This window comes from Physella acuta, unplaced genomic scaffold (genome assembly GCF_028476545.2).
Source record: "Physella acuta isolate Inbredline_101_S28 unplaced genomic scaffold, ASM2847654v3 ptg001574l, whole genome shotgun sequence".
NCBI classification, from domain to species: Eukaryota; Metazoa; Mollusca; class Gastropoda; family Physidae; genus Physella; species Physella acuta.
The window spans coordinates 55,289-69,070 of NW_026733088.1; the positions used below are offsets into that span (position 1 = coordinate 55,289).

Consider the following 13,782-nt stretch of genomic DNA (forward strand, 5'->3'; position numbering starts at 1 on the left):
TATATTATCACATACATACAGAACCTACAAAGTCCATTTCAACTTTATATATTAGACTAATGTTTAGCACTATCTGATTTTAAATATATTCTATTCTATTTTTTAAAGTTTAAGTATGTAAATTTTGATTAATAAGCATGCCTATGTCGCGAGTTCCCATCCCCCGTAGTGTTATATAAGAATATTTAAGAATGTTTAGAGGAGATCACTCCCGCTTTATTTTAATTCTAAAACTACATGTGGACACCTATAGACAAGCCTTTGTGGTAAACCCCAGCTGCGAATAAACCCTTACTGTGGATAAACTACTTATCATGTAACCACATATGGTCAAAGTCTCTGTGATCAAAGACGATATGATCAAACCATCTATGATCAAACCACTTACGATTACAAAAGTTCATGTCACCTTGCATTGTCATTGTATTTTGATTTGAAACAAATCGACTTGGTTGAAATGATTGCAAAAAAGAGGGAAAAAATGTCAAGTAAAATAAAACCCATAATTACATATTATGGTATGAAATATTTTTATTATTTTGAAATAAAGTGGCGTTTATCAATTGGTCATCATATCATGGTCGCTTGGTCGTCTCAAATTGATCTTCATTGTTGGCATTTAAAATTCTTGCAGCTATCTCAGGGTTGCTTGGGTTTCTTGTTGCCTAGTGTAGATTTTAAAATTACTTGAAATAACAATAAAGTGATTTGAAATGTGTTTAGTAAAACAAAAAGTAATAAGACATGTGTCTTATAAATTAACGTAATAAAACAAATGTGTCTTGCAAGACAAAAGTGATAACCTATTTGTTGATGCCTACCCTTGGGTTTCGTGGGTTTCTTGTTGCCTAGAAGAGAGTTGGAAAATTATTTGAAATAATTAATTGATATTAAATGTATTTAGCAAGACACAAAAGATGCATAAAAACGTTTTAATAACAAGCTTTTATTTAATAATGCACTAAAAAGTAGAAAACAAATTATTTTCTTTAAATACAATAATGAACTATTATTTAAATATTTGAAACGAAAAACTTACGTCGCTCTATTATGTATTGAATACCTTTTATTTTCATTTAATTAAACCGTAATTCATTGTTATATTTTAAAAACAAATATTTTCTCCTTTTTAGTGTATTCTAATATATAAAAGCCCACGTGCGCACTTCTCTCTCACTGTCCGCGAAATATTTTCAGAGCCTATGACTTCAGTATCTTCAGCGATATATGGAGTACTTAATAATACGGACTTTTGTTGAAAACAATATATTGGAAGTATTTCATGTATAAACTAAATTTTATTTGAAAAATAAAAATAAAGGCATATTCGAATGTAGAAACAAATGTGTAATTATTCAACCGGAAATTTTTTTATGGTTGTGACAATAACACAAGAAACCATGACCTCAAATGTCCTAGTTACAAAAATACAAATATAGACTTTTATTGATATCAAACAGTATGCATATGCAAATCATGATTTTAACACTTAAGCCATGATTTTAACATTGAAGTCATCATTTTAACATTCAAGTCATGATTTTAATATTCAAATCATGATTTTAACATTTATTTCAAGATTTTAACATTCAAGTCATGATTTTAACATTCAAGTCATGATTTTAACATTCAAGTCATGATTTTAACATTCAAATTTATGATTTTGAACTGTTTCGTCGTCTTATGTTGTAATGTATTCCTAGTTACAAAAATACTTTTATTGATATCAAACATTATGCATATGCAAGTTATGATTTTAACATTCAAGTCATCATTTTAACATTCAAGCCATGATTTTAACATTCAAGTCACGATTTTAACATTCAAATCATGATTTTAACCTTTAATTCATGATTTTGAATTCATTTTTTAAAATAAGAGCGCGCTGTGTTAAGTGCCTTACATTTAAAATAAAAGTAAATAATTAAAATTAACCCTAACATCGACACTAACTGTAACGCTAACCCTACAACTAACCCTAACATTACCTATAACACAAAGATAAAACTAACACTAACCTTAGTACTAACTAACCTTTTTTTATGTCTGTTTGTCCTGGTTTTTTGGTCTGGCAAGCTGAAAAAGGTTTGTTAGGTAAAATGTCCTCACTTAATGAAACAGTTGACAAAAAGCATCTTAAAATCTTTACTCTACTCATAAAGTAAACACAGCATACAAACGTTGTTGCATGTTCAGATACAAAAAGAGTGCAATATTTAACAAGACCGGTACACTATGAGTCGATTGAGATCTTTTAAATATTGCATGTGTTTGTTGAGCTGCTCGAAAAAAGGAAGAAAATGACATGAATGTAACTTACGGGCAGGAGAGAAGAAATTCAAAGTCCCATTACACTTGTCTGTCCCTATGGATATATACAACATGTTTATAAGTCATGTCATTTTCTATTCTGGTTACTGGCTTGTCTATTAGTCTGGATTCTTTTATTGCAACTAAAATACTTCCATTGAATAAAAAGATAATATATACCAAATACATTTTTTAAATATAAAATATTCCACGAAACAGCCCCCCTCTTTCTTATCAGACTTATTTTCTTTTAACATAAAATTAAATCGTCGTCTTAATTTACCGATCCCATATACAACTTTTTTCCAGAAACATAGCTTCGCCTACTCTGGTTCTAATTTGTGGAACAATCTTCCTAATAAAATAAAACTATCTAGATCTGAAAATATATTCAAATCTTAACTAAAGCAACAATTATTTAATGACCTCTCTAACTGACTCATTGAAACATTTCTCATTCATCTATTATATTCTTATTTTATCTCATTTTGTGTTATAACTATGTAATATTATTTCTTTATTCCATATTTTTAGTGCTGTTATTAAATTGTTGTTTTATTTTTTTATTTTAAAACGGCCAATGTGAAAAAAAGGCTTTCGTGCCTACTATTGTTACCGTAATTGAATAAATTGAATAAATAAATCAATTGAATAAATATTCCCTCGGATGAAATATGTTATGTTCTCTCTCTCTATCTGCGAAATATTTTCAGAGCCTATGACTTCAGTATCTTCAGCGATATATGGAGTACTTAATAATACGGACTTTTGTTGAAAACAATATATTGGATGTATTTCATGGATAAACTAAATTGTACTTGAAAAATAAAAATAAAGGCATATTAGAATGTAGAAACAAATTTTTAATTATGCAACCGGAAAAGTGTTTATGGTTATGACAAGAACACAAGAAACAATGACGTCAAATTTCACATAACACTAATAGTGACATTTTCCAATTATAGAATATGAAGAAATTAACTATTTTATTCAAACTGATTTAGATCTATAAATCTACTTATCAAGACGTACTCTATGAAATGTATACTATTTTCGCGGTCAAAGTTAATAAAAATTACTTTTAAAAAATTCATAAAAAACGTTTTAATAACAAGCTTTTATGTAATGATGCACTAAAAAGTAGAAAATAAATTATACACTACTATTTAAATTACTATAAAGATAAGCGTGGGTGTGGTTGGATAGACATGCCTACTAATTCGGTCCAAATTTTAATTAATTCATAAAAAATTAATTAGGCATACAATTAAGTCAACTTTAGTTTCAGATTGCATTGTCTTCATGTCTTGACCCACGTGCCAACTGTGAATCGTATCGGTCAAGTAGAACTGTCCGAATTTTCGCTTCGGCGTTTCGGTCTAGACAGACAGACAGACAGACTGTCGAGGAAGTGAGTTAAATAAAAGCTTGTAAAAACAACCTGAATTTCAATGAGCTGCCGGGTTTTTAACGAAATCATTTAAGTCTCTTAATCAGTGTGTGCATATAATTTTGTTTTAATTTTTCTAATAGGTATTGGTAGCCTACTGGGTTACCAATGGCTAGTTATTACATAAAAGCTTGTTATTAAAACGTTTTTGTGTATTTTTTCAGTACTTTAAGATATAATACAATAGACTAAAACAATAGCTCACTAAATAAACACGAAAAATGTGAGTATAATAGCGCTGTAAAAAGTACTTTATTTAGGACATTTAAAAAATTAATTGAGCATCCAATGAAGGCAAATTTGATGCCAGATCACGTTGTCATCGGGTCTTAACTCACTTGCCAAGTTTCAGAGAAATCGTTTGGCTAGGAGTGTTCGAAATTTCGCTCGCCAGTTACTATCTATGACGTAGCACGACAAAAGGCAGACAAAAATTACATTTAAAAAAAACAGCTAGAGAACACATGACAATGGCTAAATATGCAAAGAGAATATCAGATAGGTAAATCTTATTTGTACAAACTTTCAAGGATAGTAATTTGACGTCAGCATTGACATGATTGGTTAAGACGTGACTTTCAATGCAAATCACAGAATAGTCAGAAGGGCTGCATAAAAAGATTGCTAGAGATGGGGCAGTTGTTATTGTAAGGATTCTAAAGTTAATGATTTGGTACAAGAGAATGCTAGTGATTGTGTCAGTTTTGGATTCATCAAATCGGCAGAACCGCCACTAACATAAGGTTTTCATAAGCTAAAAGTGTAACAAAATCAACTATTAACAAGAGAAGAATAAATTAAGTAAATAGAGGAAGGTGTTACACTGTAAAAGAAGATGGTACACAGTGTTAATTTTGAGGATTTAAGAATAATAGATACATTATCTTATTTAATGTTTATAGTGGGGGGAAGGGCAGTTCAAAATATCATCGGTAAGCTAATATCATATTTTTTTTCAGTGAGAGTTCTTCTTTTAGTGCTTCTTATATTTTAATTGTACATATAAATTCTAATAATTAATATTCAGGTCTGTATTTTTAAAAATGATGTTTTGTGTTATTTTTGCATTTTTCTCAATTTGACGGTTTTAATTTTTTTCACGCAGGTCTTGGGCAAAAAAAAAAAAGTAAAAGTTCTGCACCTAGAGGCCTCAAACTTGTCGTATTGTCTACATAAATACATGTTTAAATATATTAGGTCTTCATTCTAAGATTTTTAATGACTGTTTATGTGCCGAAAAGCCCCTTTAATTTTTTTTTTGGGGGGGGGGTACCCTTATGTTTTTGTATTTTGTTGGTTTTCGTTTACTCTCAGGCCCATGAACCAATGTAGTTATATTCAGTACATTATGTTCAATGTATTTACATAAAGCTATTGAGTTTTGTCAACTAAGTTTGTGATTTCGAACTTTTTGTAAATTTGTTAATTTGTACCAAATTTACACAAAATCTTCAATAAAAGTCAGAAAAATTATTTAAAAACAAATAATACATCTTTTTATATTTTTAATTTGTTTGTAGTTATTATACATTGCATGTTTTGAATTAATATTTAAAAATTAAATAAATAAAAATATCAGTTTGGGGGTATAGGTATGGCCTTAATAATAAGCGTTTATGTAATAATGCACTAAAAAGGAGAAATAATGATGTTTTTAAAAATATATTACAATACAATACTATTCAAATAACTAAAGAAAATCATTTTTAAAAAATTCCTTTTCGTTAATTATTACATAAAATCTTGTTATTAAAATGTTTTATGCATTTTTATTTCAAGCTTTTATTTAAATTTTCTTCCTCTGTCTATCACGTTTTTGTATATAGTGCTGCGCCATTGATTGAAACTGCCGAGCAAAATTTCGAGAACTTTTAACTGACCAATGCGATTAAAACTTAGCATGTGTGTCAAGACCTGATAACGATGCAATGTGACATCAAATTTGAATTAATTGGATTCCTAATTAAATTTTCATAACTAATTAAACTAGACGAACGTAGTGGTCTTACTATTTACTGCACTATTATAAGCGCATTTTCATATTCATTTGGTGTGCAGTAGTTTTGAGTCATGCAACTCTATAGTATTTAATATTTTAAAGTACTGAAAAAATAAAGCGGGAGGGATCTCCTCTAAACTTTCTCGAATATACTTATATAAAAATGAGAAGGATTGCAACTCGGAATATAGACATGATCTTTTAATCAATTTTTAATTTCTTTTAAAAATAGAATGTCGTAGAAAAAAGAATCGCGCACGAAGTGAACAGCAAACAATGTGTGTATAATAGTTGAAATTCAAATGCGTTTTTGAGAAATTGGAAATAGTGTAAAGTACTATTTAACCTAAACAGATATTACTCAAAATAAATTTGAAAGAAGGCAGAATTAGATCTTTTACTATATTTGAAATTTCTTTTATCTATCTAGAACAGAAATTAAGTTATAGGATTTTGAAAAACCAAATGTGGAAAAAGTTCCACTTTCGCTATAAAGTCCGTACATAACTACACATTTGATATTATACTTATATATGAAATTGCATTTCGTGTTCACAGGCACACATCTTTACATTCACATAGATACACGCGCACACACACGCACACATACACACATACATACGGGAAAGATTGCAAATCTCTGTTTTTCTGACTAAAGGAGGTGTAAAACGTCCAGATTTGTGAAAATCTCGATTTCAAATTTTGCAATATTTTATTATATACATACCTCCTTCGTTCACGAGAAAGTAAAATTGCACGAAAACGTTTTAATAAAAGCTTCTATTTAATGATCCTCTACAAATGAGAAAATAAATGACATATTTTAATTTAAATTATTATTATTTAAATAACTATAAAGAAAAGCTTGGGTCTATCCCTAATTATTAGGAAAGGTATCCAATTGTAAAAGCTCGACAGAGGAAGCAAGTTCAATAAAAGATGGGTAAAAAAATAAAAGATGGTAAAAAGAACGGCAGTCAGTTAGATAAAGCAAGTTGAATGAAAGCTTGTAAAAATGATAAATTCTGCGAGAAAATGATACAGAATGTATCTTGCATGATAAAATTGATAACATATTTGTTGATACCTGTAATGGATTGTGGTCTTATAGGTAGGAAAAGTGGTTCCAAAAGTGGTTCCACTTTGTGTTGCCAGAAAGCATATTTTTGAACCAAAATTGAATATTTTATAACATTTGTGAAATAAGTAAAAATCACTTCCGGTTTTTACTAAGGCTAGAATTTTAAACACAAAATTACTAATAATATAATAGTAATTTACCAAACATTATAATTTTAATTTGGATTAGTATAGTCAGGGTGTTGTGGTGCAAGGGGATGTTATATTATTTAATATAAATAAACTATTAGGCTATATTCCATTGTAATAATAAGTAAAGTGTAATTAACATCAACATTTTCATATAGGCCTTATCAATCTAGATCGACCTCTGACTATCGGGTCATCTATTATATATTAACGATGTCACAACGATGCCAGACCTGCCCAAAAAAGTAAACCTAAGCCCCCCCCCCCCCCCCCACACGCTGTTGCAGCGATTTTCATAAAATATTTAGACCTATGGGTTTTTCCAACATTCAATGTAGGCCTATTGATGAATTATTTTATAACAATTTATATAACAACTTTTAATAATGCAAATAAAGGCTTAAATTCAGTTTCTTAACATGAGTGTTTGTTGAACATGGAGAAGTGTCATCTTACTTTCTGAACCCCCTCCCCCTTGACACAAAGGTCCAAATCTCCCCCATCACCTCAAAGTCTTTTATGGACGACCACTTCAGCATTTTGCTATTATTTATAGGATATTCATTAATTAGTCATACAAACCTAATTACATTTGTTGCTGTGATGGTATCTCTGTCATTACAATTATTAAAGTTTACTTAACTCAACATTTCCCCTAACCTCATTTGCTATAGCTGCCTATCCTTATAGAAAACATCTTTTCCTCAAATATCTGGAATGCATCTGATCAGCAACAGTCTTTTTCTTTTGTAATATATAAACAATTACAACATGTTCATAAACTTGCACGGCCAATAACAACACATTACTAGGAAACAGGCAGTGATTATAGTTTGTTGTATTTGTGGTTGATGGTTAGTTATCAGCCATGCTTCACTAAGCCTGGTCTACATTTATTGCTGGTATGGCTAGAATTGACAAAAACCCATATTCTTGATTCTTCCTTTATCATTATGTTTTACAGCTATAATAGATAATTGCAAATGTAAGACTTATAGTGGTACTACATATTTGTGAACACATTTGCTAAAGCAAAAGTTCTTGAGTTGAAATTTTAATTCTTTAGGTTGTCTCTGATTCAAATTCAAAGCAGCTTTAACTGGTACCTGACTGGTTATGGACAGTAAAACTTAGTAAAAGCTGTTTGACATTTTGCTGACCGTACAATATATTATTATGGAAGGGCAACAAAACTAGGTGAAATCTACTTCAGCCCCATATTCTTAAAAACTATTTATAGTTTACCAGTTTAAGTTAATTATTGAATTAAGGTAGCAATAATATAGTTTCCGCTTACACCAGCACACACAACCAGTGCTGAAAAAAAAATAAACATAACAAAGTTTATGTTTTCTTTTTTTAATACCCATATTCATTCAGAACTAACATAATAAAAAATAGTTGTTCAATATGAACAAGTTTTCTTGGGTCCAACATGTATCCTTGGATCAGTTTTTAAATTGAGCTTCATCTTGACTATTGTCTTCTCTGTATGCAGTTGTATAATCCACAGTATCTAAAAAAACATAAATAAATTTCATAAACTGTTATATTAAACTCATTATGTTTACATACTTTCAACTCTTAATGTTATAAATAAAAATATTTGTCTGTCTTATAAAGATCATAAAGCAATGATGTGTATTTATGTATTGGATTGTATGGGCTATCTAACCATTACCATTCATTAAAAATATAGGTCTAGTCTAATAGTTTACTTTTAATATTTTAATGTAAGGAGTTTGTCATTAAATACAATAGGCCTTCAAAAGAGTCCAAAAGTCATGTATATATCATTAAAAAAAAGAAAAAAAGTATCAATAAAGATCTACTACTTATGTTTAGCCACCTCAGGAATTAGTTGAAAATTGATATTCAAACTAGGCTACTCTAACTATCATTAATATAATAAATATTAGGATAATTATATTAATTTGATTAGTAAGTTAATCCATCAATGACAATTGACACCTTTTGGCTTTATCAACTATTCTGCATTTTAAATTCTAAAGATCACTACATAAGACTAAGAGTAGACTAAGTCATATATTAAGATAATTCATCATCATCATTCCTTTGTGGCCCCTGGGGAGCAAAGGGCTGCAACCACACATCTCCATTAAGTTAATTAAGTAGAACTAAAATAAGACAGCTCTTTACTAGTAAGCCTACTCTTCTATTTAGTAATTTTGACTATTATTATTAGAGGCCTAAAATTACTGTTAGCATACTAATCTAGATTAAACTTAAATTTTGGATATTATTTAATGTACTAGTCTGTAACCTTTTATTTAGGCTACATGTAATTTTTACAGTTTAAATTGTAGCCTTATTAAGCCTAGTTAACTTTGCTTAACTTACATTACAAATACTAAATACCTACCCAATCACAGGCCTACTAGACTACTACTAAGCTACTACATCTAAATCTACAGTCTAGATAGGCCTACTGAAACTAAAAGTAATATGACAACTGTAAAAATTAAGCATACTTTATTTTTTTTTACAATACTATTTTAAGCCTATAGACCTACTGCTATTAAATATGAATCTATTAGTTATTAGACTAACATAAGTCATCATAAGTCTAATTAGTAATTACCTCTAACTAGGCCCTAATCATATTAACAATGTAAGTATTAGGACTGTCATCTGTACCATAGCCTAAATAAAATGTAATTTGTACAGATCTAGTAATTTAGTAAGTATTAACTATTAAAATTAAATTAATATAGAAATTATTGGCCTACTAAATAATTGATTCACTAATGTCATGATTTTGCAATTTCTGAGGTTGTGTGTATTATAATATACCTAGTAACAGTATAGAGTAACTATACTTACTAATACTACTACTATAGTAAATATATTTTAATAAGTAGGCTCTAACTAATTAGACTAATCATTTATTAGACTAGGTGTATGTAGTGCCCTACTAACTAATTACTAAGGAGTAAGATTAACTATTTACTATATGACTAGTCTCTAAAACTAGTCTATACCAGCTACACATTTATAATATAAACTATGGGCCTAATTTATTTAACTTATCTATTATTACTATTAACTTAAAATACTTCAATATACTTATTGAATTATTTAATATAGATTTTTATAAAATATATTTATATAACTTCTAGATCTAGACTAGAGTAGATCTCTTATTCTCTACTACTTATACTACTTGACTTATCTTATACTTAATAGATCTACTGTCGTACAATATAAAGTTACTTAACTAACTATAAGACTATAAGATCTATAGATCTAGTTAGTATTAGTGAGTATTAAGTTTATAAATTAGAATAGATCTAGATCTAGTGGTTTTATATTTAATAAATAATTAAACATATTAAAAAGCTGTAACATACTAGACTATCTAGTTACTAGTATTACTAGATCTAGATCTACTACTAGACTAGATCTAGATTTCTATATAGTATATAGTATAGTATATAGTATATAGATTATTATAGATCTATAGATCTATCTATAATCAATAATCTATACTAGATTTCTAGATCTAGAATCTAGATCTAGATTCAAGACTAGATCTAGATCTAGATAATATCATTATAGATTCTAGATCTAGATCTAGAAATCTAGAATAGATCTCTTAGAGTAGTCTAGACTACTCCTCCTAGAATCTAGTACTAGATTCTCGATATAACTCTATTTAAGTCTAGATAATCTAGATCTAGATTAGATCTAGAAACCTAGGTCTAGATCTAGAAACTTATGGCTAGATTCTAGATCTAATCTAGATCTCTAGCTTAGGCTTAGAGCGCTCACAGAACTCACAGTCACAGTGAGTAGTCACAGGCCTAACAAAAGTAATGAAACATGCGTTAAAAACATTCTACAAAAACATTGGTAACAAAATTAATAAGAATAATGTTAGATATTAGTAATCTGAGCATAACAGTCATAAAAAAATATGCCAACTATAATGAAAAGGGATACAAACGAATTTTGAATGTCTGAATCGAACTGAAAATATTCCCTTGTTCGCCATTTTGTTTTCTTGGATCACCTTGTTCGTATTTTTATCATGGACAATAAATTTTATGACTTTAATCTTTTTACTCTCCCTGGCCACTTCAGGTCAGTTCAAGGTTGGGTTGAGGGCGGTTTTATTAAATATTTAAATTTATACAATAATTCAAAATCATTTTCAACGGCTTATGTTCAACACAAAAATATGAAAATGAGTGTAATCGATGGTTCCCAAACGGCTTTAATTTTTGAAAATGTAGCTATAATTTTATCGCTTTTTATATTTTTTAAAATAATTTTTTAAAAATTTAGTATGATTACATAGACTTTTCCTACCTATTATAACACGATAGATGATGAAGCCATGTTTTATGCGCACCTTGTCTTTATTTTGTATCAACAACCGGAACATGACATGCAAGGGACATCACTCAAAGCACAATACAAATATAAGACTAATACAAGAGAGTGAGTTCCCCTCAATATAAAGCTCAATATATTACAATACCTTTTTTTTTCCTGTCTGATTTTCCTGGTTTCGAGGTCTGGTAAGCTGAAAAAAGTTTTTTATGGAAAATCTCATGTAATAAAACAGTTAACAAAAAGCTTCTTTTTTTTTAAATTAGAAACTTTTCTGCTTAAATAATCTTTAGATAGACGATAGAGTTGATTGAGACCTTTCAAAATATTATACGCAAGCCTCTCTGTTGAGCTACGTAAAAAAATGGAATAAAATGTAATAAGTGTAACTTAATTTCTGACGAGACATTTCCAATATCGGCGCCTATAGATATACAATACGATTTTATTTATAATGTAATACACAATAGGGAAAGGATTTTGAATATCAGAGGTAACGGATACATTGTAAATATTCAAAATCATTAATGATTTAGGTAGCCGAGCAGTATTTGACCAAAACTGTTTCGTCGTCTTATGTTGTAATGTATTCCTAGTTACAAAAATACTTTTATTGATATCAAACAGTATGCATATGCAAATTATGATTTTAACATTCAAGTCATCATTTTAACATTCAAATCATGATTTTAACATTTAAGTCACGATTTTAACATTCAAATCATAATTTTAACATTTAATTCATGATTTTTAATTGATTTTTTAAAATAAGAGCGCGTTGTGTTAAGTGCCTTACATTTAAAATAAAAGTAAGTAATTAAAAGTATTTACCGATAGAGTAACCCTAACATCGACACTAACCGTAACGCTAACCCTACAACTAACCCTAACATTACCTATAACACAAAGATAAAACTAACACTAACCTTAGTACTAACTAACCTTTTTTTATGTCTGTTTGTCCTGGTTTCGTGGTCTGGCAAGCTGAAAAAGGTTCGTTAGGTAAAATATCCTCACTTAATGAAACAGTTGACAAAAATCATCTTAAAATCTTTACTCTACTCATAAAGTAAACACAGCATACAAACGTTGTTGCATGTTCAGATACAAAAAGAGTGCAATATTTAACAAGACCGGTACACTATGAGTCGATTGAGATCTTTTAAATATTGCATGTGTTTGTTGAGCTGCTCGAAAAAAGGAAGAAAATGACATGAATGTAACTTACGGGCAGGAGAGAAGAAATCCAAAGTCCCATTACACGTGTCTGTCCCTATGGATATATACAACATGTTTATAAGTCATGTCATTTTCTATTCCCTCAGATGAAATATGTTATGTAATTTTCAGTTCCTATGGACTCAAGGAGGTATAAAACGTCGAGATTTGTAAAAATATCGATTTCGATTTTTCGTGCGAGTACAATACATCCTCTATACTTCAAGAAAGTAAAAATTAAGCAATAAAAAATATCATAAAAAGCATTTCTATTACTAGATTGTATTGAAAGTGTCATCTCGTTACTTTTATACGAGAAAGTATATGAAAAATTACTCCTGTTTTACTTCTAAATAAGTTATACACAAATGTATTTAAAGCAAAGATGTCGTGTGCCCGATGGGGCACTTCCCGGCCCCGCAGGCGCTTGAAATTTGGCAGGATTCTGCCTTGGGGCGACAGAACACGGGGACCGGTGCCGGTTGGCCAACAAGTCCACAGAAAGGGGTCAAAACTGACCTCGACTGACCGGAGCCTTATATGAGCTATATTAAATATTTCTTCATAACTCAGGAGATCGTAGACCGACCCTCGGGGGTGGAGAAAAAGCTATGTAGCTTTTAAATATACCAACTAGGGAACAGAACAAAACCAAACACAACGCAAACACAAACGTGCATGCAAACACAAATACAAAAGAAAACACAAACACAAACGCAAACAAACTCACACTCAAACAAAAACGCAAACAGAAACACAACGCTCACGTAAACGCAAACTCAAACGCAACATGCAAACGGAAACACAAATATAAACACAAAAGAAAACACAAACGCAAACTCAAAAACGCAAACTTAATCTCAAACCCAAACGCACTTTATCAAATTACGCTTTTTCTAAGATCCGCGCTCAGAGAGAGAGCCTTTCCCATATTCTCTAATTTAATCATCTCTTTATATAACACCAAAAATAAAACAATAACAATTGTGATCATAGAAATAAAAAAACAACAACTATAAAACTCTGCAACAACTAATCAGAATTTTTTAAAAATAACCTTAACATTAATCTATAATTATTATGAGCCCTAAAATAATAATCAATGTTGTAGGATTTTTTAAATAGATTTCTTAAATAGCAATATTTAGCGCGAGGTAAACTTCTTTTTTAAATACCTCCC

The 13,782-nt window shown here is 29.7% G+C and overlaps 1 protein-coding gene across 7 annotated transcripts in view; it reads right to left on the reverse strand.

Annotated features, from left to right (window-relative positions):
• Window positions 1-513: 513 nt before the first annotated feature.
• The window catches only part of LOC131928944 (uncharacterized), a 42,117-nt gene continuing 28,848 nt past the window's right edge, over window positions 514-13,782 (reverse strand). The window contains exons 11-17 of one of the 7 annotated variants that reach the window (XM_059285120.1): window positions 12,613-12,657; window positions 12,327-12,368; window positions 11,533-11,577; window positions 2,321-2,365; window positions 2,035-2,076; window positions 804-848; window positions 514-665 (exon numbers count right to left, since the gene is read on the reverse strand). In XM_059285120.1, the coding sequence (XP_059141103.1) occupies window positions 640-665; window positions 804-848; window positions 2,035-2,076; window positions 2,321-2,365; window positions 11,533-11,577; window positions 12,327-12,368; window positions 12,613-12,657 (290 nt within the window). In that variant the 3' untranslated portion in view covers window positions 514-639. Of the gene's footprint in view, window positions 666-803; window positions 849-2,034; window positions 2,077-2,320; window positions 2,368-11,532; window positions 11,578-12,326; window positions 12,369-12,612; window positions 12,658-13,782 lie in introns of those variants that run through there. The other 6 variants (XM_059285121.1, XR_009383866.1, XM_059285123.1 and 3 more) reach the window with 6 other exon arrangements.